We start from the raw sequence: 24,040 nt of genomic DNA, 5'->3' as shown, positions 1-24,040 counted from the left end.
TCACCCGCGTCGCTTCTTTGTCGACTCTGGTCAGCGTGGACCTAGTCCCAGCTGTTTATTTCTACTCCGGGCCTTCATCTCTCTTTGACATTTTAATCATTGCCCAGTATTTTGATCGATTTACCATTGCGAGCGGCTGCAAGCATCCCCAGCCATGCCTGTCGTCAAAGGAGGTGTCTGGTAAGTATCTCGCGATTTACCATATTTCTGCCAGCTTTCCCGCTTACATGCAATTAGGACGAATATTGAGGATGAGGTGCTTAGGGCGGCGGTATGTTTATTCTACGCTTTTTAACAGGTACTTGATTTTCGATTTGCGCGATACTGATGCTCTTTCCCCTAGGTTTCCAAGTACGGTCTGAACCAGTGGGCGCGCGTGTCCTCGCTGTTAGCACGGAAGACCCCGAAACAATGCAAGGCGCGATGGGTGGAGTGGCTGGATCCCGGCATCCGCAAGGTCGAGTGGTCGAGGGAGGAGGATGAGAAGCTGCTGCATTTGGCCAAGCTGATGCCGACACAATGGCGTACAATCGCACCTATCGTGGGGCGCACAGCTACACAATGCTTGGAACGCTATCAGAAGTTGCTGGACGAAGCAGAGGCCCGTGAGAATGATGAGCTGGGACTCGGAGGCCCCGGTGAAGAGTCGGCAGCTCCAAGTGCGGACGATGTGCGGCGGCTAAGGTATGCTTCCTGACATCGTATAAATGATGTAATCTTTGTCGCATCTGCTGACCTTGTGTAGACCCGGAGAGTTGGACCCCGACCCGGAATCGAAACCCGCTCGTCCTGACACAATCGACCTCGACGAAGATGAGAAGGAAATGCTGAGTGAGGCTCGAGCTCGTCTGGCGAACACACAGGGAAAGAAGGCCAAGCGCAAGGCCAGAGAACGGCAGCTGGAAGAGTCGCGACGACTCGCAGTGCTTCAGAAACGACGTGAACTCAAGAATGCTGGCATTAACATCAAGGTCGTTACTCGCAAGAAGGGCGAAATGGATTACAACGCCGATATCCCGTTTGAGAAGCCGGCAGCACCTGGATTTTACGATACTCTGGATGAAGAGGCTCGGAATGAGAGGCAACGAGAAATGTTCGACCCCCGCAAACAACAGCTCGCCAACAAGCGCAAAGGCGATCAAGACGACGATGCGGAACGAAAGAAGAGGAAGAACGACAAGAACAGCAACTCTGCCGCGTTCGCCGCCGCCGCCCGCGCTGGTCAGATGCAAAAGATCCGAGAAGCAGAGCAGAGCAGCAAGAGGAGAGGGCTTGTCCTTCCAGCCCCTCAAGTCAGCGAGGGCGAAATGGAGGATATTATCAAGATGGGCATGGCAGGTGACAGAGCTAGTAAGCTGGCAGGCGATGAGGAGGGAGCTCGGGGCTTGCTTGGAAACTACACTGCCATGGTCGGTGGGACTCCGATCAGGACACCTCGGGCGCCCCCGGAGGAAGATCACATCGCCAATGAAATCCGCAACATAAGAGCCTTGACTGAAACACAATCATCGTTACTGGGAGGAGAGAACACCCCTCTGCACGAGGGAGGGTCTTCTACCGGATTCGACGGGATTGCTCCTCGGCGCCAGGAGATTGTCACACCGAACCCCATGGCCACTCCTTTCCGACAGGGCAACGGCGTTGGCGCGACACCTATGAGGGGTGGTGTCGGACCTGGTGCTACTCCTTTGCGAACCCCTCGAGACCACTTTGCTCTCAACCAGGCTGATGGGCAGCTGATCGGGAGCACGCCCAGAGATATCAAGATGCACGAGAAGTTCGAGCGCCAAAGCATCCGTGGCAAGCTGGCTGCTCTACCAAAGCCCAAAGAAACGGAATGGGAACTGGAAGAGCTCCCGAGCGAATCCGCAGAGCCAGCTGCAGCGGCCGAGTACACAGAAGAGGACTCAGCTGAGCGCGATAGGAGAGAAAAGGAGGCTAGAGAGCGTGCTGCAGAAGCCGAGCGCAAGCGTCAGAGCCAAGTATACCAGCGATCCCTACCCCGGCCAAGCGTGCTTGACATCGATGCGCTGATGGATCGGGTGTCTCACGTAACGGATCCCATCGCGAAATTGGTGGCTAAAGAAGCCGCTCTTCTTATCGCCCACGACGCCCGCAGATTCCCTGTCCCTGGAGCCAAGGTTGAAGGCAAGGCCCGGAAGTTGGAACAGTACGATGACTCTCTCCTTGCCCAGGCTCGTGCAGCTATTGCGGCGGAAGCTGCCGCGTCCGAAAAGCAGCAGGAATGGCAGGAGAACTTTGACGAGCAATGGTCGTCGAAGCACTCCACTACACTCCCCGGTCTCTCCAACTACGCCGATGACGAAGAAGAGGATGTATACCAACAGGAACAGCGGATGATTGGCGCCTTCGACAATGTACAGGCCTCCCTACTTGCCACCGCGGAGCGGGGGAACAAGCTTGAGAAAAAGCTTGCTCTACACTACGGGGGTTACCAGAACCGTGCGAAGGTGCTTCGAACCAAAATTGTCGAGGCCAACACAGCTTTCGAGAAGACCCGCGATGAGCTGGATGCCTTCCGTACTCTGCAGATCTCCGAGGAATCCGCGATCTCCCGAAGACTGGAAAAGCTGAGGGACGACGTGGCCTTCGTCATGCGCAGAGAGCGTGAAGCCCAAGAGGTCTATCGGACCAGGAAGGAGGAGCTCGAGGAGCTGGTCGCCGGAACCGGGGGGATGGTGAATGGGTGGCATTAAATACCTACCTACCTAGCTCGAATTGGAATCCTGGAATTGAGAATGTAATTATATTTCCCATCTGCTTGCCATTTGGCCTTAGCTGGACTCCTTATTGTTGTGACGCCACATGTATGGTAGAGGGTAGACTTGAATACCACGAACAATAATAATTAACACCAGCAACAATAAGAGCGGATGCAACGGCGGCGCTGGGGATGGACGACCCAAAGCGGATGGCAAAAGTCTAAGGCGGTCTCTTCCGACGCATCGCAACGGCGATTCTTCCTCCTCCACCTCCTGCCTGCAATCCTCTCCGGCGCTTTCCATCGCGCAATTCACCCCCCCCCCATCGCCGTTCCATCTCTCATTCCCCCACCGACGCTTTGACAATCGTCCCTCCTTCACCATGGGCGGCAGGGACGAGGCCACCGGCACCCCGGACCCCGTTGAGAAGGGGTTCGCCACCCTCAACACCATCCGGTATGTCGAGATAAAATCCCCTCCATATAGTTTCTGGGCTATTTGACCCCGGTTTCATCGGTCGCGTGTGCTAATCATGTCGCTAGGATCGGTATGAAGGCCATGGTGCAGAAGGTCAGTCTTTCGTGGGCATCTTTTGCCTCCCGTCTTGCGGCAGATCACGTGACATCATTCGCTGCTACTGTTACGCCAAATGGGCACCATGACTGACTGAGCTGTGTTGTGTAGGATGGGGAACTTCGGAAGGCGGAAATTCTGTCCATTAAGCAGCGGAAGGATGGGACTGCATTCTAGTACGTTCTGAATCACCGATGGTATGGAGATCTTGGTGCTAACTAACCTTCGCAGCGTCCACTATGTCGATTTCAACAAGCGTCTTGATGGTAAGCTGAACTGAATGATAACCCCTGCCTGTACATACTGATATCGTGTCCAGAATGGGTTGACTCCGCGAGGATTGACCTTTCTCATGAGGTCGAATGGCCCCAGCCAGAGAAACCAGAGAAGAAGAAGGCCGGCCCCAGCAATAAAGCGCCCAGCAAGAACACCCAGAAGCGTGCTCGAGCCGAAAGCCGTGATGTATCGGCCACCCCGGACCTTCTCACGGGTAAGAACACCAACGTCGGCAAAGCCCAGCGTCTATCCAAGGCCGGCGGGAAGGAGAATCGCGGCGACGAGACCCCCGTGAACCTCTCCATCGGGGGATCCGAAGCCGTGTCCGCCGATGGAACCCCCAAGAACGAATCCGACGACGTCGACATGATCGACGTCAGCTTCACCAAGGATGCAAAAGAGGAAGAGAAGGAGCTCATGTCCCGCGAGGAAGAGATCGAAAGACTGCGCACAAGCGGTAGTATGACCCAGAACCCGACGGAAATCCACCGCGTGCGCAACCTGACCCGTCTCCAAATGGGGAAATTCGACGTCGAGCCGTGGTACTTCTCGCCATACCCGCCGTCATTCTCCGACGCGGACACCGTCTACATCGACGAGTTCTGTCTGGGGTACTTCAACAACAAGCGCTCCTTCGAGCGCCACCGGTCCAAGTGCACGCTCGTGCACCCGCCCGGCAACGAGATCTACCGGGACGACTACATTTCCTTCTTCGAGGTCGACGGAAGACGCCAACGCACCTGGTGTCGAAACCTTTGTCTTCTCAGCAAGCTGTTCCTAGACCACAAGACCCTCTACTACGACGTCGACCCCTTCCTTTTCTACTGCATGTGCAGCCGCGACGAAACAGGCTGCCATCTGGTCGGGTACTTCTCCAAGGAAAAGGACTCCGCGGAGGGCTACAACCTCGCTTGTATCCTGACTCTCCCCCAGTACCAGCGTCGTGGCTACGGCCGTCTCCTCATCTCCTTCAGTTACGAGCTGAGCAAGCGCGAAGGAAGACTCGGGTCCCCCGAGAAACCACTCAGTGATCTCGGTCTACTCGGCTACCGACAGTACTGGCGTGAAACGTTGGTCGAGTTGCTCATGGAAACCGGCCGGGAGTCCATCAGCGAACATGATCTTTCGATGCTCACATCCATGACGGAGAAAGACGTCCACGAGACATTGGTCGTTTTCAATATGCTCAGATATCATGTATGTCTCCCCCTGTCCCCCTGGCCCCTTTTCCCCTTATACGATATCCCCGCCGGCGCAACAACTAACCCCTCACCCCCAACAGAAAGCAAACTGGACCATCGTCCTAACGGACCAAGTCGTCGAAGAACACAAGAAACGCCTCGAGAAAGAAAAAATAAAAGGCGCTCGCAAAATCGATCCCGCCCGTCTGCAATGGAAACCGCCCGTCTTCACTGCCTCATCCCGTACATGGAACTGGTAAAGAAACCGCCAATAAACATGTATGTATGCGGTTGTGTTTTTTGCGTGTGTGCGAAGTGAAGTTAATGCGGAGGACGACGACGACGGCGACGGCGACGAGAAGATTGATACCCAAACTGGATGGAGTCATTGCTTTCTTTTTCCTTCCTTCCTTTCTTTCTTTCTTTCCTTCCTTCTTTTGACTTGGTACTTTGGTTCTGTTCTGATGGTGTGTCGGGACTGGGAGTTGATTGTGCACAACTCACTCTTGTTGCTGTTGGTTGGTTGGTTGGTTAGCTGGTGGGTTCATATTAATTAGCATGGGTTAGCAGGGTTGGTGTTCCGTATAATTATCATTGTATCTTGGAGGGTTGCAGTTTAGACCAAATGAATTACTACTACCTAGAGCCGGAATGAAGCTGCGTGTGTCTGTATATCCGTGGCATTTATTTCTATTTCCTATGGCGAGTCCAGACTCTTACTTATCTTTACAGACGAGTAGGTAGGTAGTATTCGTCCCAATTACACTTTACTCAGAACAAACACCCTGCAGACCGGATGCTGGTGCTGGTGACTTCATGCTACATCATCTGTACTCCACAAGAAACCAAGACAAGAAGGCTAAAGTATTTGAATGCACACCACACCACAATGCTAGATACAGGTTTCTGGACGTTAACGCGAAGCGCCCGCCCCATCCCATTATCCCATCCCAGAATCCTGGCTCTGGTTTACAAGGTATGAAGGAGAAAGTGAGGGAAAGAGAGAAAAGAGAGATCCAACGGCTCGACGAACGACCACAAACGGCGGTCGCGGGAGCATGGAAGGATGGGAGAAAAAAAAAAAAAAAAACACAGGGGTATATTGTGTTTATGGAGGGAGAGGGCGAGGGGGAGGAGGAGAGTAGTGAGTTGCATTGCAGCATACTGATACTGATGCGGAACCGCACTTATGGACAGACAGGGTCAAGATTTGAGAAAGGAGATAAGGGGGGAGGTAAGTAGCGGGTGAGACCGGAAAAGGAACGGGGTAGGGGGAGAGATCGGAAAGACAACGGTTGTTTTCGTTCAAACCCCTGAACTTTCGAAACGGATAACGAGTTAGAAGGAGCAAGCAGTGAGCAAGGTGGAGTGTTGTGTATGTGTGAGTGTGAGAGAGACCATGAAATGAATCGTCCCGCTGGATAGAAGGATGAGTATGTTGTTGTTACCTGGGAGTGGGCACTGAACCAAGGTGGACACGCAGGGAATATGGTGCGGGAAAAAAGGAGGAACATTAAAGGAATACTAAGAATTCAAACCAAACCCAGATCGATCGAATTTCCCCGCAGGCGTAGCTCATCAATACCGAAATGAACGCTCAATGAATATCTGGAACCCGGCAAAAGCCAACCCAAAGCTAACAGCTGCAACTCGAATCTCGAGACTTCATTCCGCATAGAAAACGATTGACTGGACTTTACTGGGACCCGCTGAACGTACGGGGACCCCAAGACGCATTCCGGGACTGGCGTCGCGGAGAGCTGCTGCCGTTGGGCTGCTGGGATGTGGCAGGCTTCTTGGTGTTTGGATTCCCGGGTGCTTCGCGCGGCTTCGTGTTCTTGCGAGGCTTGAAGCTCGAAGGCCCGCGAGGGCGGGAGGTATGAGGTCCTGTTTTCCGGGGAAGAGACAGGGTCTTCGCAAGCGCTGCGCCGGGGAAGCGGATAGAAACCCTGGTGTTTCCGGAGGAGTCCCTGTCCTGGAACCCAACCAAGAACGGCTCAATGCTGTGGACCTGCATCGACTTCAGGTGCTTCGATCGTAAGCGAGACTGCGAAGGCGGCGGCGCTGCCTGCCATGCTGCGGGAGGTGCCCGGGTCGGTACTCGAACCACTGGCAAAGATCCCACTTCACGGTCTTCAAAAATCTCCTCTGCCTCTTCGACTTGCTTCGCGGTCATCTCACCGTCTCCGATATGAGACTCGCCGTTATAAGGAAGGGAAACGGAGACCGCAGCGATGTGCAGCTGGACGTCAAGTGGTTCCTTGGTCGCCGATGTAACCGCCAGAGCATTCCTCTTTTCCGGCACCGTCTTCTTGCCAAATAGTGTGTTGATTTTCTCCTGCCAGGACGTAACGTGCTGAGAGTTGGACCGCGGAGGGGCGGCAACCATAGAGGCGAAGGTGGGAGGCGGAGGGGGCGGAGCGATGACCTTCGGAGGCAGTTTGACGATAGGCTTCGGCGCAGGAAGATGGACCAGTGGCCTGTTCGAGTTGCCAGTATACACTGGATGACTCGACATTTCTTCCGGCGGAGGTGGCGAAGGGCTCCGGTAAAAGTCACCATCATCAGCCGCTGGCTTCCGGGGAGGCTCGGTTGCCTGGGGGAAAAACCGTGAACTGCGGACTGGAACGCTACCAAGAGGCCGGGCAGGTGTCTCCGTGAAAGGCAGAGGGTTAACAGGGTGATCGAACCCAGGAAGGGGGGCTGCCAGTGGTGGGTTGTTCTCTGATGACCTCGTGATTCCAACGACTTGTCTCTGTCCGGCCTGGTCTCCGGTCCGAACTTGCTTCCAAGTCTCATTAAATGTAACCTGGAGTGAAGAGGGGCCCTGAGGCATGGCGTTGAACTCGTTGCGGAGCTTCTCGTTTTCCTCTGCCTCACGCTTCGTAGCCACGGAATGGAAATTGTTCCAGGCTGCTGTTCCAGCAGCGCGACTCTCATGTTGCCGGTGAGAGTGCTGCGAACTGGGAGGACCGATTGGCCCGGGGCGCACAAGCGGAGTAATGGCATCGTAAGAGACATGCCTGACTTCCGGGGACGCCAAAGGTGGGATCGATGCGTTCTCCTGTGGGGATCGCGAGGGAGCAGAGAAAGGCTGAGAGCCCGGCGCCATGGCTGGCTGATCAAGACCCAAGTGGCTGCGGAGAGAGATATCCCTTGCTGGGAAGCCACCGAGACTTTGCTCGAATATACCATTTCCTAAGGTCTTGTCATTGCTTAGAGGCTTCCAAGGATTCGAAATGGTAGGAGGCGTCGTTCCCACAAACTTGGGATTCGGGGACCAAGGCAGATACGTGCTGGGAGCATTGAGGTTTCCTCTCCACTGAGGGCTTTGTTCGTCGGTCTGAGCTTCAGGCGCTTTGTCAGAACTCGGTACTTGGGTATCACCGGGTTGCTGCTGAGATCCATTCGGCGCGGAAGCATCTTGTTTCGACTCACGAGCCGGCGAAGAAGTGCGTCGGGCATTGGCGGCTGAGGGCGCCTTTTCCGGAGCCCTCTCCCTCTCCACAAGCTTCTTCACAGTGTCCGGATGGTGAACCTTCATCATACCATACTGCTTAGGCTCCCCGGTCGGTTCGGGAACTGGTGGCTTTGGTGGAGAATGGAATGCTTGCGCAGCGGACTGCGGGGGATTGGTCTCGGCCTTTCCGCTATCCAGCGACTCCTTGCACCTGGGCTTCGACTTGTCCGGAGCTGGGCCCAGTGCTTCAAGCTTCTGCCGAATCCTTTCGCGCTTCGCCGCTTCCTCCCTCTCTTCCTGCTCTATTCTTCGCTGGCGAGCCTCCAACCTCTTCTCCTTCATTATGCGCTCTTGCATGGCGACTGGGTTCTCTTGAGGCGCTTGTGGCGGTTGGACATCTGCTGCTGGCGCCTGTTCCTCCGTTACTTCTGCAGTAGGCGGCTGTGGTACTCCATCGGGCATATTGGGCATTCTGTCTTGTACGTGTGCAGCACCCCTTGAGGGCCAAGGGCCGGGACCCCTCCGGGAAGGCGAGACCTCGCGCAGAGGAACATCCTTAGGTGGCGGCAGGTCTCTAACAGGTAATGATGATTCGATCATCCCGTTTACCTGAGACCCTCTCCTAGACTCAAATACCTTAGGTACCATATCAGGCCTGCCAATCGACATTCGACGTCCGAAGCTGCCACTCCCTCCACTAACATTAGACGATGTTCGGCGCCGCGGCCAGTGCATCCCATCTTGGCCACTCGACCTGTGTGTTTGAAAAGCGGCGGAGGGCTCTGCTGGTCCTGCTTGCTCGCCGTGTGCTGGCCTCTGCAACAAAGAAGGCGCCCGGAAGTTCTGCTCAGCACGCCAGGCTCCTTTTCTTGTTTCCGCGACAGGCTCGTAGCGACCCGATCTAGAATTGTAGAGCTCCCGAGTTCCGGACTGCATCTCCCTCCAGGACCGGTTGAAGTCATCTGCGGCGATTTCTTTCGGGGGCAGGGGTCCAAGTGGACCGTCACCTAAGTGAGGCTCCCTAAGGGGAGGCCGCATTAGCGGTTGGACCTGGACTGGAGGAATTACAGGGGAGATTTTCTCGACCGGCGGTAGCTGGGCCCAAGGCGACTTGACAGGGGGGGGTGCTGGACTTGTGGATAACAGGGGAGATTTGTCGTTGGGTCCTTTGGCAGCAATAATGGCACTCTTTGCTTGCCTTTCTGCGTTTGCTCCAAGCCGGAGAACTGTAGGGTTCGGGCCGATAGAGGTCACAGGTTTTGGGACAAACTTTGCAGGCTCCTTGACAGCGGCAGCAACAGCAGCAGCTTGCTCCACGGGTGGGAAATCATTCTTGAAATCCGCCGCCGCCTTCTCTTGGGGAGGAGCAGGAGCTGCTGGCGCAGGCTCTGGTTGTTGCGTGAGGTCGGTTTTCGTTCCATCAGTCCACTCAATCGTCTCGGGAGCCCAGTCGTCTTCATCGTCGTCGATATCGGCCCATTTACCTTCACCTCCCCCACCATCTTCCTGTATCCTGGACGTCATGTGAATTCCGTATTGCTGCTTCAACTCCTCATCGGTCAAGTGTTTCGGAGGTGTTTGTTGAACGGCTGCATGTATGCGATTGTCAGAAGCACAGTCGGGACTCAATGGTGAAGAGTTCTTACGGCGATTCTTATTCCAAACTTGGTTCGGGTCCGGTCCACCTGCACCAGGCCTAATCGCGCCCATCCCCGTTTTTGAAAGAGAGTCGCGTAGGCTGCTAGTGGACTTAACGACCAAGCGAGGGCGTGAAGTGGGAGGCGGCGTGCCCAGAGGAGTGGTTGAAGTAACGGGAGCTAGAGTGGATTAGACTGCTATTCCTTGTGCGGGATGTGAGCTGTAGATACCTTTCTCCGAAGCCTTCGTTATGGGAGGAGTGCCCGGCGCCTTGGGAACAGAAAATTTGGCAAAGGTAACCGGCTTGAAGGAGGTTGGCTTTTTGGAGCCGGCTCGAGCGAATCTGCCATCCGTTCGACTGGCGTCGGACTCCGAACCTCCTTGAGAGGCTGTGTCCTCGCCACCATCTGACCCAGACGTCATTCCATTCATCTCGAGTGCTCTTGCAGCGACCGGCAGGAGACCAGACTTTGGGGTGTCCTGGGTCGGGTTCAGTAGGTATATGGAAGCGTCCATGTCGGCAACACTCACGCTCGGCGGCTGATCGGCATCCTTGGCGGCTCCGTTCTGTCCTAGTTGTTCGGCAGCATCCATTTTTCGTTCCCCTTGTTGAGCGCTTGTGTTCGTCCCCGGTGGTGTCGTTGTAGCAGTATCTTTGAACTCCCCCACGTCTCCTCCGGCAGGTGTCTTGTCGGTGGTGCTCGCAGGAACGTCGGACGGCGAAGGTTCGCCGCCCGACAGGGTTTGGTTTACCACATCGTGGCTACTCTGCTCTGCCATAACAATTCTCGATTCTGTGGGACCAGCGGGTTGCGACATCTGTTAGACACACGTTCTGAAACTGTAAACACGGAAACAGGTGGCGGCTATAATCCAGAGTCCATGGGTGCAAACGAGGGGATGGGCTGAAAATATACCTATTGTCAGGTATCAAGAGTCGCCACGGTTGAACTGCTAGCTCAACTACTTGAGCCGTAAAAGCTCCGAACGACCAGGTGGACGGTGGAGAGGGGAGCAGCGTCGAAGGCTGGGGAACCAAACAAAGCTTAAGGAAGACGGGGGGGCGGGCGTGAGAAGGGTAGTGGTGTGATAGTGAGAGGCCGCTGCCCAGAGAATCCCAAAAGGGAGGAGGTGGTAATAGAGAAGGTGGTTCTTCTTCGGGGGGGGGGAGGGGAGGAGGAGGAGGGAGGATGATCGGGTGATTGCTGCAGTCAGTTACGGATGACTGACGGTTCAGGTTGAGGCACTAGGGTGGCTGCTTTCGGCTAGCGCCCTGGCTTTCCCGCAAACCCTGTGGCTGGAGCCGCGAGGCCGCCTTTGCGTCTTTGCGCCCTTGCGCGCACCCGGCCGCCTTCACTCCTCCCTCCATCATCGGTCCGTCGCCGTCATTCACTGCCGGGCCTCGAGCCAGAGCCAGAGCCGGGGCGGAGTCGCTATTTTTACGCGTGGATTCACCAGGCTCGATTGCTTGGAGTGCTACAACTGTTCCTCTGCGCCCTCGTTCCTCATCTGCCCCCATCGATATCCTCCTGGACCTCTTCCTGGGCCCGCGAATGGAGCACGCACCCTCCGGGTTGCGGATTTGTCCTGAACTACACCAGACACACGAGCGCTTTTCATCTACACGGGGGACCATTGGAATACTTCGCGCGACTCGGGCAGAGATAGCTGCTAAGATCTCCGAGCTTTATCAGCTCTATCGGTCGTACCTTCCGCAACACTTCCCGACGGACTAGTACTCCGTGAATATGGGATCTTCTGGATATGTACCTGGACAAAGAAGACACTAACGATGCAGGTGCTACAAGCTACTGCGGACTACCATGATGCTGACTACAACGTCTATGTTAACTAACAAGGAATGACTGCATTGGTTGCACCGATCCTGTCGAGTTTCTTTGTGGTCGGGTTTACTCAATTGCCACGCGCCTACCTTTTCCATATCACCTTGGTCTATACTCGGTGACCCAGTTTGTGGGGTGATATAGGCTGCCCAGTTGCTCGGCAGTCACCGCAAGAGGAAGCCCGAATCCCCTTGTGTATATTGTTCGCGCCATAAGCCATGCTGTACTACATCCTGGCTCCTCTGCTTCTGCGGGATTTCCGCTGTATCTATAACGCTTATGAAGTCTACTTATGGGTGCTATCAGCCATCAACTCTGCTCTACTCCCTCCACAGAGCCGGGCATTTGACCTATGGAATCTTACTCCCTACGTCCTACGATAATTTCCATTGTTCTGGTCGAAGACAGCCATGCACAGGAAGAGCTTCCAAGCTGCAAGTACTACACACAGTTTGACCGTCCTGAGAACGGGATCCATTATGGGAGTGTATGGGAGTGCTACCTCGACGGTAGAGCAAGATGCAACGCTGTGAACTGGTGCTTCATTCAACATGGCGACTGGAGGTGGTTTGCTGCTTTCAGGTAACACCGCCTTATCAGCTAAGTTTCTTGAAAACAGAGCCCAAGTGACACCATATATACCCAGCATGTCTCACAAAGAAACCATGGACTTCCCCAGTCCCAATGTCTATAAGTAGTTCCTTCATTACTATATACTGAGGCGCTGCGCTCAATGCTATGCGATGCTTGGTATAGCATGTGCAGAATATCTAATGGCCAAGCGTATAGAAATTGTCAGATACCGATTTTGACCAGGCTAATAAGCTCCATGAGCACCCACCCGAAGGGAAGCTGTCAGGATTGGAATAACGAGCCACTTTTACTGCCAAGTCTCAATAGAGCTTCGATTCTGGGCGTCAGATACTACCAAGTCGCTGGATAGTTTTAGAACGGATGGGGATGATGACAGAAATAATCTGCTATGGTGAAGGCATGCAAACAGTCGACATGGGGGTAAGAGGAAAGATTGAGTACTGGGGGAAAACTGGGGTGGCATAAAGGTTCCCATAACGGTCCCCACATTAACGGCTCCGTATAAAGTAGATCTATTAACAGTAGCATGAAACAGCCCCATCTCGGGATGGTTGACGGAATTCGGTGTTGGCTTATCTTTCAGGCCGCTACTTGGCTCTAGAACGAACTGCTCAATCAACCGCGACTCGGTGGCCAACGGCTGGAAAAAAATTACGCAATCTACCCTGGTTGTTGACCAGTTCAATGGCACATTCCAGACTACACATATATATCCATGGGACGGACAAAGACGTCCAGATTATAGAGATCATGCTTCGCAAGATCCAGGCAATCACCAGAGTGACCAGGGATTCATTGGGCGAAAAACCAGACATTCGGCAAAGCGGAAAAGACCCGATGGTATCATTTTTTTTCGAACAGGAAATGGAAATTTTGTTTTTCTTTCATTCAGGGGAATCTATACACAGGATTGAGATGCCCTAGAACATCCGGAAACCCTGTCTGAATCCAAAGGCAACCCCCTGTTGGAAAACCCCATAAAACACCAAACAACCGCAAGGACCGTTCTTTCGTTCGCTTAGATGTGGGTGTCGTAAGGGATGGGAGTGATGGTCTCGGCGGAGACACCCTCGATGGTGTGAGCCTCACGGGGCAGGACGGGCTGTCTCTTCAGGTGGAGGTGGATACCCTGCTCCTTGGCCTGGCGCTTCTTCTGGGCGTTCTCCTTGACACGCTTGATGAAGTCCTCACGGGAGCGGGAGTGCTGGACGTGCTCGATGCGGATGTTGACGCGCTTCTCGAGGTAGCGGTTGCGGACGACCTTGTAGAGGAGGACACCGACGGAAGACTTGGTGACGTTGTAGACAACACCGGTCTTTCCGTTGTAGACCTTGAAGGGCATACTATTCCAATATCTCAGCAAACCATGATCGATCGAAGTTTCGGGATACACCACGCAAATCCGTTGATGTCGGAATTTCCATGTGTGCACCGGGCGGAAATTGTACTGACCCCTTCTGAACGGCACCGTTGACCTTGATGTCCACGATGTCGCCGACCCTGTAAAAAACGTATCAGACCCTGCTAACCCAAATTTTATACAATCCAACTCGGCGGGAAATTTCGGCGTACCGGTAGGTCTTCAGGTAGGTCGACAGGCGGATGGCACCCTTCTCCTTGAAGTTACGGCTGAAGGCATACTGAAAAGTTCGTCAGCGCGGGCGTTCGGACCAGCGAAAAAGCGTTTCTGCAGGCTGGGGGAAATCGGCATACCCGAGTACCGGCTCTCAAACCGTGCGAGTGACCCATATCGGCGGTGTTGGTGGTGTTGGTGTTGAGAACTTGTCGACGTCGAAGAAATGCCTCGCTCTGCCGCCCGTCGCGATGTGTAGACTTCTCGGGTGCTTAGTGCGGCCGTTCTCCGCCGCCGAGGGCTAGCCCTTGCGCTAGTCCGCATCTGGCTCCACCCTCGCTCGCTTAGTTCCTTTCTGCAAAAGCATCTTCATCTTCTGAACCTCTGCGATACCCGTGTACTTTGGTGTGTTCGACAACATCACGACAACGCCCAATCCGCAGCCATGGCCCCCGTTCCGTGAGTATTCGCCATGCGATGATATCTGCCCGTCTCGACATTCGTCTAATTGCAATGTTCCCAACAGCCGTGTCTACTCCAAGACCTACAAGGTCCCCCGTCGTCGTAAGTAGCCTTATCAGTTTTTTGCAAAATTTCGCGAAGTCCGCGCCTCTCGTTCATATACTAATCGATATGCAGCCTTCGAGTCGGCCCGTCTGTTAGTACTCTCCGGCCACTAATGAGAAGCGTGCTTCTCTTTATGTCGTGTGTATCCGCGCCTAACTTTTATCGCTAGTGACGCGGAACTCAAGGTTGTCGGCGAGTACGGCCTCCGCAACAAGCGTGAGGTGTGGCGTGTCCAGCTCACCCTGTCCAAGATCCGTCGTGCTGCTCGGTATGCGCCCCCTGTTTTCGATAAGCGACTTGCCTATGGTATCGCCAGGAGGCTGAGAAGATGATCGGTACTAACCGCTCTGATAGTGAGCTCCTCACTCTCGATGAGAAGGACCCCAAGCGCCTCTTCGAGGGTAACGCCCTGATTCGCCGTCTGGTGCGCATCGGTGTGCTCGATGAGTCCCGCATGAAGCTCGATTACGTCCTGGCCCTCAACGTTGAGGACTTCCTGGAGCGTCGTCTTCAGACTTGCGTCTACAAGCTCGGCCTTGCCAAGTCTATCCACCACGCCCGTGTCCTGATCAAGCAGCGTCACATCCGGTATGCGCCTCCGGCACGATCCACGAACGAAGAACACTCGAAGCTAACTTTGCATACAGTGTCGGCAAGCAGATCGTCAACGTTCCCTCTTACCTTGTCCGCCTCGACTCCCAGAAGCACATCGACTTCGCCCTTACCTCCCCCTACGGTGGTGGTCGCCCCGGTCGTGTCCAGCGCAAGAAGGCTGCTGCTGCCGCCGGCGGTGGTGACGACGAGGCTGAGGAGGATGAGGAGTAAACGATTAAAAAACGGAGTATGGACGGGTTTCGTTAGTGAAAATCTAATTACGGGGTCCCGTCGTGGCTGCAGCATAGCGTATAATGTTGTACGATCATGCAATTCTATAAATGAACCAATAGCCTACGGCTCGATTCTGAGACCCGAAATTTTTTCTTAGTTGTAAAGATCCACCATGAACATTGCTACACGCCCCGTAACTGGTATATGGGTATGAATCGCAAACGCCGACACCAAGGTACAACATAACTCATGTAAACTCGAAAGTCCCCTCAGCCCTACACCCCCACTAGTTTCTTTAGTGCTTCTTCGGCACTTCTGTACCATTTCCCCATCTCCACCAGCCCATCACTCTCCCCTTCTTCCTTCTTCCTCTGGACCTCCTGGGCCTGGGCTATGGCTTCTGACTTCCTCCGTTCTAGAACACCTAGTTCCCGCTCCACCGCTTCGGCCTCTCGTGTCTTGCGGGGCAGTGCATTCTGCACGGCAGCGAGTTGTCGATCGAGGGCCGCGAGCTCAGCCTCCCGTTCCGACAGCAGGCTCAACGTCGCGGGAAGAGGAAGGGTCTGGGACGAGGACCCGTGTGTATCGATTCCTTGTTTTTCGCGTAAGTCGGCAATAGTTAATTCGAGATTTTCGATGGACTCCGGGAGACTAGACAGCTGGGTTATCTGCAGCTGAACATTCTTGTACCCTGTTCAAGTTGCGTCGGATATCAGTACAACCTCGCATCCTATCTTATAACACCAGAACTTGATGATAGAACCCCGGCCTGAGATAAAGTAGTATAGAGAGCACTCACGATTCGCCAATTCCTTGCCAGTTTTTTCCATTTCCTCCACCATACTCCGGACTTCTTCTTTGCGCGCGCGGAGCTCTGCCTTCACCTCCGCCAATTGTGTCTCCATCTCCACGTTCTCATTGTGTCCGACCACCAGGGGCGGGTCGCCCACAATCGCGCGCAAGAATTTCTCCTTGGTGACTTGCTCAACGTATGAAAATCGCAACTTTGAGAATAGTTCCTTCAATAATCATGTCAGTACACCGATCCATCCATAACAACCTTGTTGTGCGCCCGCGGGGAAAACCGGCTTCGTACTTTATAATGTGTCAGATCCGCTTCCAACGAGGCAGGTGTGGGGTTATATATGGTCGAAGCATCTGATCTGCGCTTCGACGGAGAGGGTTGGCTTCCGGCATCTGGAGAAAATATCGGTTCGCTGATGCGGAGGATGTTCAGCTGCGTCGTGATATCGCCGTTTTCTTCCTGCAGTTGCTGGAGTTGTTTTCGTGCTTCGGTGGCGTTCGGTTCGGCCATTGTGCGCGTTCAGTTGTCTGTCAAGAGGGATTTGAAAGTTGGTCAAGCCGAGGCTATCAGAGGGGATGACTATACAATACGTCTTGCTGAAGGAGGGGGGCGGTGGCTGCAAAATCCATTCATCTATCGCGCGTCGGCAGAAACATGCGGAGAGGTAAACAGATTCCTCGGCCCCACCACTTTATCGGCGCGGGCGGTGAATCCCCCGGTGAGCGGCGACAATGAATATCGCCGGTGATATCGCTCGCTCCTGCACTTTTTAAACGACGTGACGGTGGTTCCCACTCATATTTTAGGCAGTTGCCTTGATTTTACAATTCGAGCCTTTACTATCTGCCTAAAATTCTGACCTCATTCAACTCTGCCATGATCTGATTCTTTCCCTTCCGCCGTTTTAATCCGTTGCATTCCCCTCGTGGCGTTACCCGACACCATGCCTCCCAACACCGCAAAAGCAATCGACCCCAGCAACGATGATCATGTTGCCGAGTTAATGGCGCGGGAGGCGCGAGACAGCTCCTTGAAGTACTCTGCGCGTGGATTGGAAGCATACATGCCGAAAAGGTATTTCACTCCATCAAGAACTCTCCCGCGGTCATCTTGGACGAGCTGACGGTTCATTACTTTAGGCCTACCGGCGCTGCCCCAAAACCAAACACTCGATTCCTTCGTCATATTATCCGAGAAACAGACAACCATAACACTGCCCTGAAACGGAAAGAAGAGCGCGAAGCCAGGGAGCGAATGCGACAGCTAAGGGCCCAAGCATCATCCTCATCGCACGATGCAAGACGTGAGCAACGACGCGGTCATCGGACATCGGATGAGCGAGGGTCAAGGCATGAACGCAGACGAGATCGCGACGAAAAGTCTAGCTCGCATCGCAGAAGACATAGAAGTCGTTCGGATTCTGAGAGGGATCAATCGCATAGGAGCCGTCGCAGACGTGAGCCTGATGATGTCCACGATACGGAGCGACACAGACATTCTAGAAGGAGTCATCGAGATCGGTCATATTCTCGGTCTAGAAGCCGATCTCCAGAAGATTCTCGGGATGCTGACTCTCGCCGCCGTCGCCGACATTACCGCAGTCGCTACGATTCAGTGTCACGGTCACGGTCCCGGTCCCCGAGGGTCTCTGGGAGGCGCAACAATAAAGACGGCGAACGCAGGAGTCACCGGGGCTCTCGGGAATATGAGTCTTCCAAAAGAAATGAGACAGTGGCACGCGAGGAAAAACCACCTCTTCGCACAGCAGACTCGGAGAATCCACAATCTGGAGACGAGTCGGATCCACTAGAAGACCTAGTTGGACCTCTGCCAGCGAAGGAGGGTGGTCATGGGTTTCCAGAGCCGGTTCGCTCTCGGGGTCGGGGCGCTTATAGGCCTAATATGAGCAACATCGACGCACACTTCGCGGCTGACTACGACCCTACTACGGATGTTCAATTGGAGGAAGAGGAGGGGCAGGCAGGTAGCCGGTCTACTCGCCGACCCGTGCCGGGTTTAATGACTGGAGATGACGACTGGGGCCTTGCTCTTGAAGCGGTCCGCGATCGCGCTCGGTGGAAGCAGAAGGGCGAGGAGAGACTGCGGGAAGCCGGCTTCGGGAACGAGTTTGTGGAGAGATGGAAGAACAACACTACCTCCACGCCCGGGGACGACACCGAGGGCAGGCTGGATGATGTGAAGTGGTCGAAGAAAGGCGAAGGTCGCGAGTGGGATCGGGGCAAGTTTGTTGACGATGATGGACATATTGACGTTAAGGCGTCTTGGTAGAGGGGCATGCACTCACACACTTGCAAGGTTCGGGCGTTCTATCGGTCATCCAGATATCCATTGGTACAGCTTGTATCTAGGCATATCTCTGTATATTTACTCGAACATAAAAGGAATATGTCATACAACCATTTTGTGCACAGTAATGAATGCTGCTGATGGGTGAATTATGGAGCCTTATACGTATTTGGCAGTACCGCGCCTTAGCTCGCATATATATACCGCTGCCGAGGTTACCCCGCAATCCGACTTGATAAACAGAAGTACCATCAGTTTTTGACAACTTACGACCAACTGTTCCAATTTTAATATCGGACTATCACATAAATCAAAAAATCTTCTCTTTGTACCTGTTGACCGACCTCGTATCAACACTTATTCATCGCTCATCCGTGCCAAGCCAGGACCCTCATTTAGTTCCGCGCCTTTGTCAGGAGTGCGGAATATTGCAACTGAACCTTGCATAATCGCCTCATGATTGCCTAATCAGCTACGAACAAAGAGAGGACAAATCATCCGGAAAAGACCAGGATGATGGAGTTTAGATTAAAACTGGGTTGGTAATACATTGGACGTCCAGGTGATAACGGATGATGCTATAAAGATGGGTCTGTCGCCATCCGATTGCGGAACGGCTCTTGTACACTTATCGGATATACACTCGGATAGCGGATTTTCTCCCCTTTTAAAACATCAACACCGACCAAACTACGAGGAAAGTAAGGAATATCGTTCGGTAACGCAATTGGCTTCGACTGAAGCTTGAACCTCGTGGTGATATTGTTTGGAACTAAGTCTATTTCTTGCATCCCTCCACATTTCATTTTCATCCGGACAACCAACCCCCTCAATGACGGATCAGTTCGCATTCTCGTACCCCTCACCCCTTGCGGGGTATGAGGATCTGGAACCACTTCCTATGTAAGTGAATCACTTGGCAAGCTCTGTCGCAATGGAGGATATTATCGAAGGAGCGTTAACAGAATCGCCACAGGGAAAAGACAGAAGACGGGAAATCACTAAGAAACCCGCAACATGGGATTCTGAGCAAAGCATATGAAGAATTCCCCGACCCCCTCAGCAAAGACCGTCGCGGGGGGTTTGACATCCACATCTACCACTTCCAGGTTGGTAAATCCCATACCGGGCCACCGAGATCCCATGCGAGGACAGAACACGGCTAAATTCCCCTTCCCCAGACCAATCCCGACCAAGTCGCCTTTGCGAGAGCGCTATGGGAAAGAATCAGACGTGAATGTAAAACAACCCCTCTCGATCACCCCCATTAACTTGCCATGGCTGTCTTCGAGTTCATCTCTCCTGACATCGCGCAGTTCCCGAGCTACGCATCTACGATTTCTTCGACAGACCTATCGGGCCTCATCCTATAGCCATGTTCGAGGTCAACCTTTTCACACCCGCACAATTTGGCGCTTTCGTGCCTTGGCTCGTGATTAACCGGGGGCCATTGAGTGCGTTGATCCATCCGAACACGGCGCATACCGAAGAGGAGCGAAACCATACCCAGCGCGCTACATGGCTGGGCGACAAGATACCGCTTGATTTACGGTTGTTCAAGCTCATGAAGGAAGCGCAGAAGAAGAAGGAATTGGAGGCTGAGCAGGCGGCAAGGAATAATTAGTTACCACACTACCTAACTTTACGAGCATGATTGTTTTGAGAATGCGAATAGTATTTATTGAAAGAACTGCAGCGAATTTTGAAAGAAAATGCCGGGAGCGTCGGACCGTTTATGATATCCGACTCCATGTGTATGTATATAATCGTATCTAGACTTTGGAGGTGTATCGACGACAGGATTATTAGCCACTTGCATGAACTTCTATGCGAGGCCCTGCATAGGGATACCTCAATGCCTATGCGCGGGGATGATCTGGGAATCACGGAATCCGGCATGCGAAGACAAGCAGATATTTGACTGGCCCCGACCAGCATCACGGGATCTGACCATCTTCCCCTCCCAGCAGAATGTGACCATGAAAATCACACCCCCATTCGACCCCCTCACCCATCAGATGCATAGACTCAGATCATGCTTATCACTCAACGGCGCAAGAGACTCCCACATCCATGCAGAATGCCTCGGACCCTCGAATCCCCCTGCAAGGAAGATCGCAGACAACCGGGGAGATGGCCCCGTCACTTTCAACAGCCTCCACAAGACACGAGACCGAGGGAAAAGCAATAATTTGCTTTCCAGCCCTATCAGCTGCCATAACGATTGGGTTAGCCCTGTGGGTGGAGGTGAGGTGGAACAGGAATCTGAGACAATGACCCTCGCCATGAAAGGTGTCAGAAGGTCGGTCGGCCAGAGTCAGACAGGCATTGAATATGCAGGCGATACCACCGAATCTGATACGTAGCATAATCTCTACAAGGGATGCGCACCTGGGCAATATACCCGTGATGATGCGCTGCTGGAAAAGAGATAGGCACTGCCCCGCCACCATTTTATAGGGTAGGAGTTGCCTCTGTCGCAGGACGCAGACTGCATTGGAATCGATCGATATCCAGTTGATGTGATGATATTCGACTTGTCAGAATGTGGACCCTAGGTGCCAACTTCCTCTATTCCGTGCTTCAGCTGCCCTTGCTGGCAATCAAGGACGAAATTGCAGATACCGTTCCCTTGGATCTGGCGGCAACTGCTTTGCCAAGTTATGTTTTGGAATATGGTAAGTAGCCCGAGTGGACTCACCTATAGACTTCTAACAATTCGTTAGCACCTTTAGTTTGGCTATATAGCCAGGAAGCCTACCTACCCTATGATTTCGGGAAGCAGCTTGTACATGCAATCCCGATGGTCAATTGGACTGCAATTCAGGGAGCACCGTCGCCCTTGACGCTCGATAATCTGGCAAGCCTGAACGATTTGGGAAACACCAGCGTTTATCTGACCTCCAAGGAAGGCATCAACGCCAACCCGCAGCCAGAATGGCTTCATGGCGTGAAACCAGATGCAAATGGCAAGACAGAAGGCGCTGTCTCATCAGCAATCATTGTCCGTGACCACGGCAATGGGACGTTGGATGCCTTTTACTTCTATTGCTATGCGTACGTGACCATGCTCGCCCTACCTAGAGTTGTACCATGCTAAACAACTGAAAGGTACAACCAAGGAAACACAGTCCTGGGCATGGAATTCGGGGACCATGTCGGCGATCTGTAAGAACCATATTTAATCTATCCACCATCCCAGCCCGTATACCCGCTCTAACTTCCACCACTACCAGGGAACACAACATGATGCGATTCGAGAACGGAGTCCCCAAAGCCCTCTGGTACAGCCAGCACGCAGGAGGCGAAGCCTTCACCTACTCCGCCACCGAAAAGAAAGGCAAAAGACCGATCGCATATTCCGCGAACGGGACACATGCTGTATATGCGATTCCCGGGTACGATATCTAACCCCCAACTAGTCCCGTCCCCTCTGCCCCTCCTGACTCATGCATGCGATAATCACTACTATCCATATATGAAGCCATCACAGCCAAGAAGACCCCTCCAAGCTCGCCCTAACAGTATATAATATATCTAGGACCCACGACCACGCGATCCCCCATTTCAACCTTCCCGTAGGATTCGTAGAAGACCATACGGACCGAGGAACGCTATGGGATCCCATCCAAAGCGCCTACGCATACAGCTACGACGCGGCGAGGCGGACCTTCCAGCCCTACGATCGTAGCTTCCCGGTCAACTGGCTGGGATTCAATGGCCAGTGGGGTGACGATGCTTTGCCGGGGGGTCCGGAGCTCTTTGGGGAAGCGAAATATACGGCGGGACCGAACGGACCGAAATTCAAACACCTCGTTCGGGAGACCGTTTGTTCGGATAGTCCATGCGTTGTTTTGCCTTTTCGGACTTGGAGTGAGGGTGAGATGGTGGGGGAGGAGTGATTGAATGGATGGATGGATGGATGGATGGATGGATGATGTATATGAAGAAGTTATGCCATTGACATGAGGCACGATGGTATATATGAATCACTGTTGGAGCGGATCCCGTAGATACTATTAGATACTTACTGTACTCCGTAGTTGATGATCAGAAGGGGAAGGGAGGGAGGCGGTGTGGGTGGATTTGGACTGGACTGTGGACTGACTGTGGAGATCGGGGTACAAGATCACTACTATTCCTACTCCATACAGTCCAGCGTATCTATCTACAGACATTCTTTACTGTACCTTAGGTGAACATGCAAGCACGATCAGCTGATGTTCCAAACCCGCCTAACCAAGCAGTTGAATTCCGGGCCAGGAACCAGCAGCGCAAACTTGGGATCACGAACCACGACTCCGTACGCCGTACTATGGAAGCTTAAAGTAGTATGACCCGGAACTTCGCCAGGGCTGGTACTACGCCGATGCTTATTCAGGCCGCAGAGCGTCCATTGCGACAGTTCCTGATAATGGTCCGATACCTAACTCAGGGGCTGCGGCGGACAGACAAACAACAGGACAGGATGGCGCGAACTCTAAGGTAAGCAAGGTAGTTACGGAGTAACTAGGTACTGGCTACTGTACCTGGCAGGTACCAGTACGGTATGGTATTTCGGAGGTGTCTGACTCGCTCCCACCTCAATTGCACTGTTCGCTGGCTAGGAGGGTGTCAAATATTGGGTACTGGGGGTGCCAATACCTGGCTACGTAAGATACGGAAGCTACTTATACTGGAAAGGGGCATCTCCCCGCACTGCCTAAGATATGGGCAAAGAAAAGGGGCGGCGAGATGTGCACAGTAGTAAGGATCAAGACCCCCAAACTGGCAAGATCTGACAGCTTTGCGACGTACGGAGAGTACGGTATCTTCATCTGTCGCGTATCGGGAGGGACGGACAACTCCGATTGACATGTTGGGAAGGCGATGGATGACCCAACTGTGACGCCAGCAGGAATGAATGCATGCCACATGCAATCAGCAGCGCCTGGTGGACTCAAGGGATGTCAGTCCCCCCGTTAGACTCAGAGTCCCCACGTGTGGATGGAGTTTTGATCACCGCCTGCTCCAGCTGGAACGGTGTAGATACACTGTACGGAGTACCTAAAGTGTAAACATACCTTACCGGGTAGATAGATACTTAGATACCGTTTCAACCCCAAATTTGCTGGATCCGTACTGCACGAGCGTTGAATCATAATAATGGCGGTTGAGCGGATCATCGTTTGGATAGAGGAGGGAAATTGATCGGCCCTTTTCGGGCTGGTGGTGTGGGCAGCATTCCAGCCGAAACAAAGAACAGGCCATGATGCAAAAGCCCATTCCACCAACGCTGACTTGGCCCCCTCCCTATGGAGATATGCCCCGGGCTATACTGCTATTGACTGACGCACACGCTGTCGTACTGCATGAAAGATGCGTGACTGTAATCGCTAGACGGGCTGCCCCTCCAGCGTGCAAGCCATACTGCTAGGCTAACCGTCCGCCGCCCTAGACCGAGTGCGGAGTTAGAGGCAACCTAAGTACTAACCTAATATACCTAGAGGGTTTTGCTGAGTGGGGGAGAATGGGAGAGGTCGAGCTCTCCCCTGCCGGCTACCGCTTTGCCCCTGAATTTCATCCAGCTCAAAAGCTTCTCGAGCTTCTTCTCCGCCCGGTAGACGACAAGGTGTAGAGAGAGAAAAAAAGAAAGGAAAAGGAAACCCGTACCGGAAAAACAGAAAGAAAA

The 24,040-nt window shown here is 53.5% G+C and overlaps 8 protein-coding genes across 8 annotated transcripts; 5 read left to right on the top strand and 3 right to left on the bottom strand.

The window, feature by feature from the left end:
- The first annotated feature begins 24 nt into the window (after positions 1-24).
- Positions 25-5,397, top strand: cef1 (putative cell division control protein (Cdc5)). The gene is made up of 10 exons (XM_025545643.1): positions 25-180; positions 238-271; positions 344-684; positions 746-2,707; positions 3,117-3,179; positions 3,266-3,293; positions 3,408-3,472; positions 3,528-3,562; positions 3,616-4,769; positions 4,855-5,397. Exons 1-10 carry the CDS (start codon positions 155-157, stop codon positions 5,011-5,013), a joined length of 3,867 nt encoding a protein of 1,288 aa, XP_025404632.1. The 5' UTR covers positions 25-154; the 3' UTR covers positions 5,014-5,397.
- Positions 5,398-6,449: 1,052 nt separating this feature from the next.
- BO70DRAFT_367865 (uncharacterized protein) lies at positions 6,450-10,670 on the bottom strand (the record flags this gene model as incomplete). Its single annotated transcript, XM_025544594.1, has 3 exons — positions 6,450-9,802; positions 9,860-10,030; positions 10,082-10,670. 3 exons carry the CDS (start codon positions 10,668-10,670, stop codon positions 6,450-6,452), a joined length of 4,113 nt encoding a protein of 1,370 aa, XP_025404631.1.
- A 2,298-nt stretch (positions 10,671-12,968) lies between these two features.
- Positions 12,969-14,068, bottom strand: BO70DRAFT_358007 (60S ribosomal protein eL21). The gene is made up of 4 exons (XM_025542191.1): positions 14,003-14,068; positions 13,862-13,929; positions 13,742-13,789; positions 12,969-13,632 (listed from the first exon to the last, which is right to left on the bottom strand). The coding sequence occupies exons 1-4, from the start codon at positions 14,036-14,038 to the stop codon at positions 13,308-13,310; spliced, it is 477 nt and encodes a 158-aa protein (XP_025404630.1). The 5' UTR covers positions 14,039-14,068; the 3' UTR covers positions 12,969-13,307.
- Positions 14,069-14,306: 238 nt separating this feature from the next.
- BO70DRAFT_328306 (40S ribosomal protein uS4) lies at positions 14,307-15,264 on the top strand (the record flags this gene model as incomplete). The annotated part of the gene is made up of 6 exons (XM_025540735.1): positions 14,307-14,321; positions 14,389-14,426; positions 14,502-14,520; positions 14,599-14,697; positions 14,784-15,017; positions 15,077-15,264. Coding segments are annotated over 6 exons (583 nt in total), but the record flags the coding sequence as incomplete, so codon positions are not given.
- Positions 15,265-15,428: 164 nt separating this feature from the next.
- BO70DRAFT_306589 (uncharacterized protein) lies at positions 15,429-16,701 on the bottom strand. The gene is made up of 3 exons (XM_025540046.1): positions 16,354-16,701; positions 16,057-16,276; positions 15,429-15,948 (listed from the first exon to the last, which is right to left on the bottom strand). The coding sequence occupies exons 1-3, from the start codon at positions 16,570-16,572 to the stop codon at positions 15,533-15,535; spliced, it is 855 nt and encodes a 284-aa protein (XP_025404628.1). The 5' UTR covers positions 16,573-16,701; the 3' UTR covers positions 15,429-15,532.
- Positions 16,702-16,849: 148 nt separating this feature from the next.
- On the top strand, positions 16,850-18,451 carry BO70DRAFT_358004 (uncharacterized protein). The gene is made up of 2 exons (XM_025542190.1): positions 16,850-17,136; positions 17,202-18,451. Exons 1-2 carry the CDS (start codon positions 17,006-17,008, stop codon positions 18,349-18,351), a joined length of 1,281 nt encoding a protein of 426 aa, XP_025404627.1. The 5' UTR covers positions 16,850-17,005; the 3' UTR covers positions 18,352-18,451.
- A 301-nt stretch (positions 18,452-18,752) lies between these two features.
- On the top strand, positions 18,753-20,063 carry BO70DRAFT_425533 (uncharacterized protein). The gene is made up of 4 exons (XM_025547699.1): positions 18,753-19,272; positions 19,346-19,478; positions 19,551-19,608; positions 19,686-20,063. The coding sequence occupies exons 1-4, from the start codon at positions 19,202-19,204 to the stop codon at positions 19,991-19,993; spliced, it is 570 nt and encodes a 189-aa protein (XP_025404626.1). The 5' UTR covers positions 18,753-19,201; the 3' UTR covers positions 19,994-20,063.
- Positions 20,064-20,820: 757 nt separating this feature from the next.
- BO70DRAFT_20872 (vacuolar protein sorting-associated protein 62) lies at positions 20,821-22,330 on the top strand. Its single transcript, XM_025538646.1, has 5 exons — positions 20,821-21,047; positions 21,096-21,426; positions 21,481-21,537; positions 21,606-21,767; positions 21,911-22,330. The coding sequence occupies exons 1-5, from the start codon at positions 20,915-20,917 to the stop codon at positions 22,269-22,271; spliced, it is 1,044 nt and encodes a 347-aa protein (XP_025404625.1). The 5' UTR covers positions 20,821-20,914; the 3' UTR covers positions 22,272-22,330.
- Positions 22,331-24,040: the final 1,710 nt, after the last annotated feature.

This window comes from Aspergillus heteromorphus (assembly GCF_003184545.1).
Source record: "Aspergillus heteromorphus CBS 117.55 chromosome Unknown BO70scaffold_1, whole genome shotgun sequence".
NCBI lineage: Eukaryota > Fungi > Ascomycota > Eurotiomycetes > Eurotiales > Aspergillaceae > Aspergillus > Aspergillus heteromorphus.
Note: the sequence above shows the minus strand (reverse complement) of the source record. Positions and strands in the feature narration are given on the sequence as shown.

Bases quoted from the DNA above. Each gene is read 5' to 3' on its own strand.
- BO70DRAFT_20872 (XM_025538646.1), top strand. From the start codon at position 20,915: ATGTGGACCCTAGGTGCCAACTTCCTCTATTCCGTGCTTCAGCTGCCC. The intron at 21,048-21,095 runs GTAAGTAGCCCG...ACAATTCGTTAG, and splicing joins AAGTTATGTTTTGGAATATG to CACCTTTAGTTTGGCTATAT. The intron at 21,427-21,480 runs GTACGTGACCAT...AACAACTGAAAG, and splicing joins TTTTACTTCTATTGCTATGC to GTACAACCAAGGAAACACAG.
- cef1 (XM_025545643.1), top strand. From the start codon at position 155: ATGCCTGTCGTCAAAGGAGGTGTCTG. The intron at 181-237 runs GTAAGTATCTCG...ACATGCAATTAG, and splicing joins GTCGTCAAAGGAGGTGTCTG to GACGAATATTGAGGATGAGG. The intron at 3,563-3,615 runs GTAAGCTGAACT...TATCGTGTCCAG, and splicing joins TTTCAACAAGCGTCTTGATG to AATGGGTTGACTCCGCGAGG.
- BO70DRAFT_358007 (XM_025542191.1), bottom strand. From the start codon at position 14,038: ATGGGTCACTCGCACGGTTTGAGAGCCGGTACTCGG. The intron at 13,930-14,002 runs GTATGCCGATTT...CGAACTTTTCAG, and splicing joins GTTTGAGAGCCGGTACTCGG to TATGCCTTCAGCCGTAACTT. The intron at 13,790-13,861 runs GTACGCCGAAAT...CGTTTTTTACAG, and splicing joins ACCTACCTGAAGACCTACCG to GGTCGGCGACATCGTGGACA.
- BO70DRAFT_358004 (XM_025542190.1), top strand. From the start codon at position 17,006: ATGCCTCCCAACACCGCAAAAGCAATCGACCCCAGCAACGATGATCAT. The intron at 17,137-17,201 runs GTATTTCACTCC...TCATTACTTTAG, and splicing joins GAAGCATACATGCCGAAAAG to GCCTACCGGCGCTGCCCCAA.
- BO70DRAFT_306589 (XM_025540046.1), bottom strand. From the start codon at position 16,572: ATGGCCGAACCGAACGCCACCGAAGCACGAAAACAACTCCAGCAACTG. The intron at 16,277-16,353 runs GTACGAAGCCGG...TGATTATTGAAG, and splicing joins CGGATCTGACACATTATAAA to GAACTATTCTCAAAGTTGCG. The intron at 15,949-16,056 runs GTGAGTGCTCTC...CAACTTGAACAG, and splicing joins TGGCAAGGAATTGGCGAATC to GGTACAAGAATGTTCAGCTG.
- BO70DRAFT_425533 (XM_025547699.1), top strand. From the start codon at position 19,202: ATGACGGATCAGTTCGCATTCTCGTACCCCTCACCCCTTGCGGGGTAT. The intron at 19,273-19,345 runs GTAAGTGAATCA...GAATCGCCACAG, and splicing joins GATCTGGAACCACTTCCTAT to GGAAAAGACAGAAGACGGGA. The intron at 19,479-19,550 runs GTTGGTAAATCC...CCCCTTCCCCAG, and splicing joins TCCACATCTACCACTTCCAG to ACCAATCCCGACCAAGTCGC.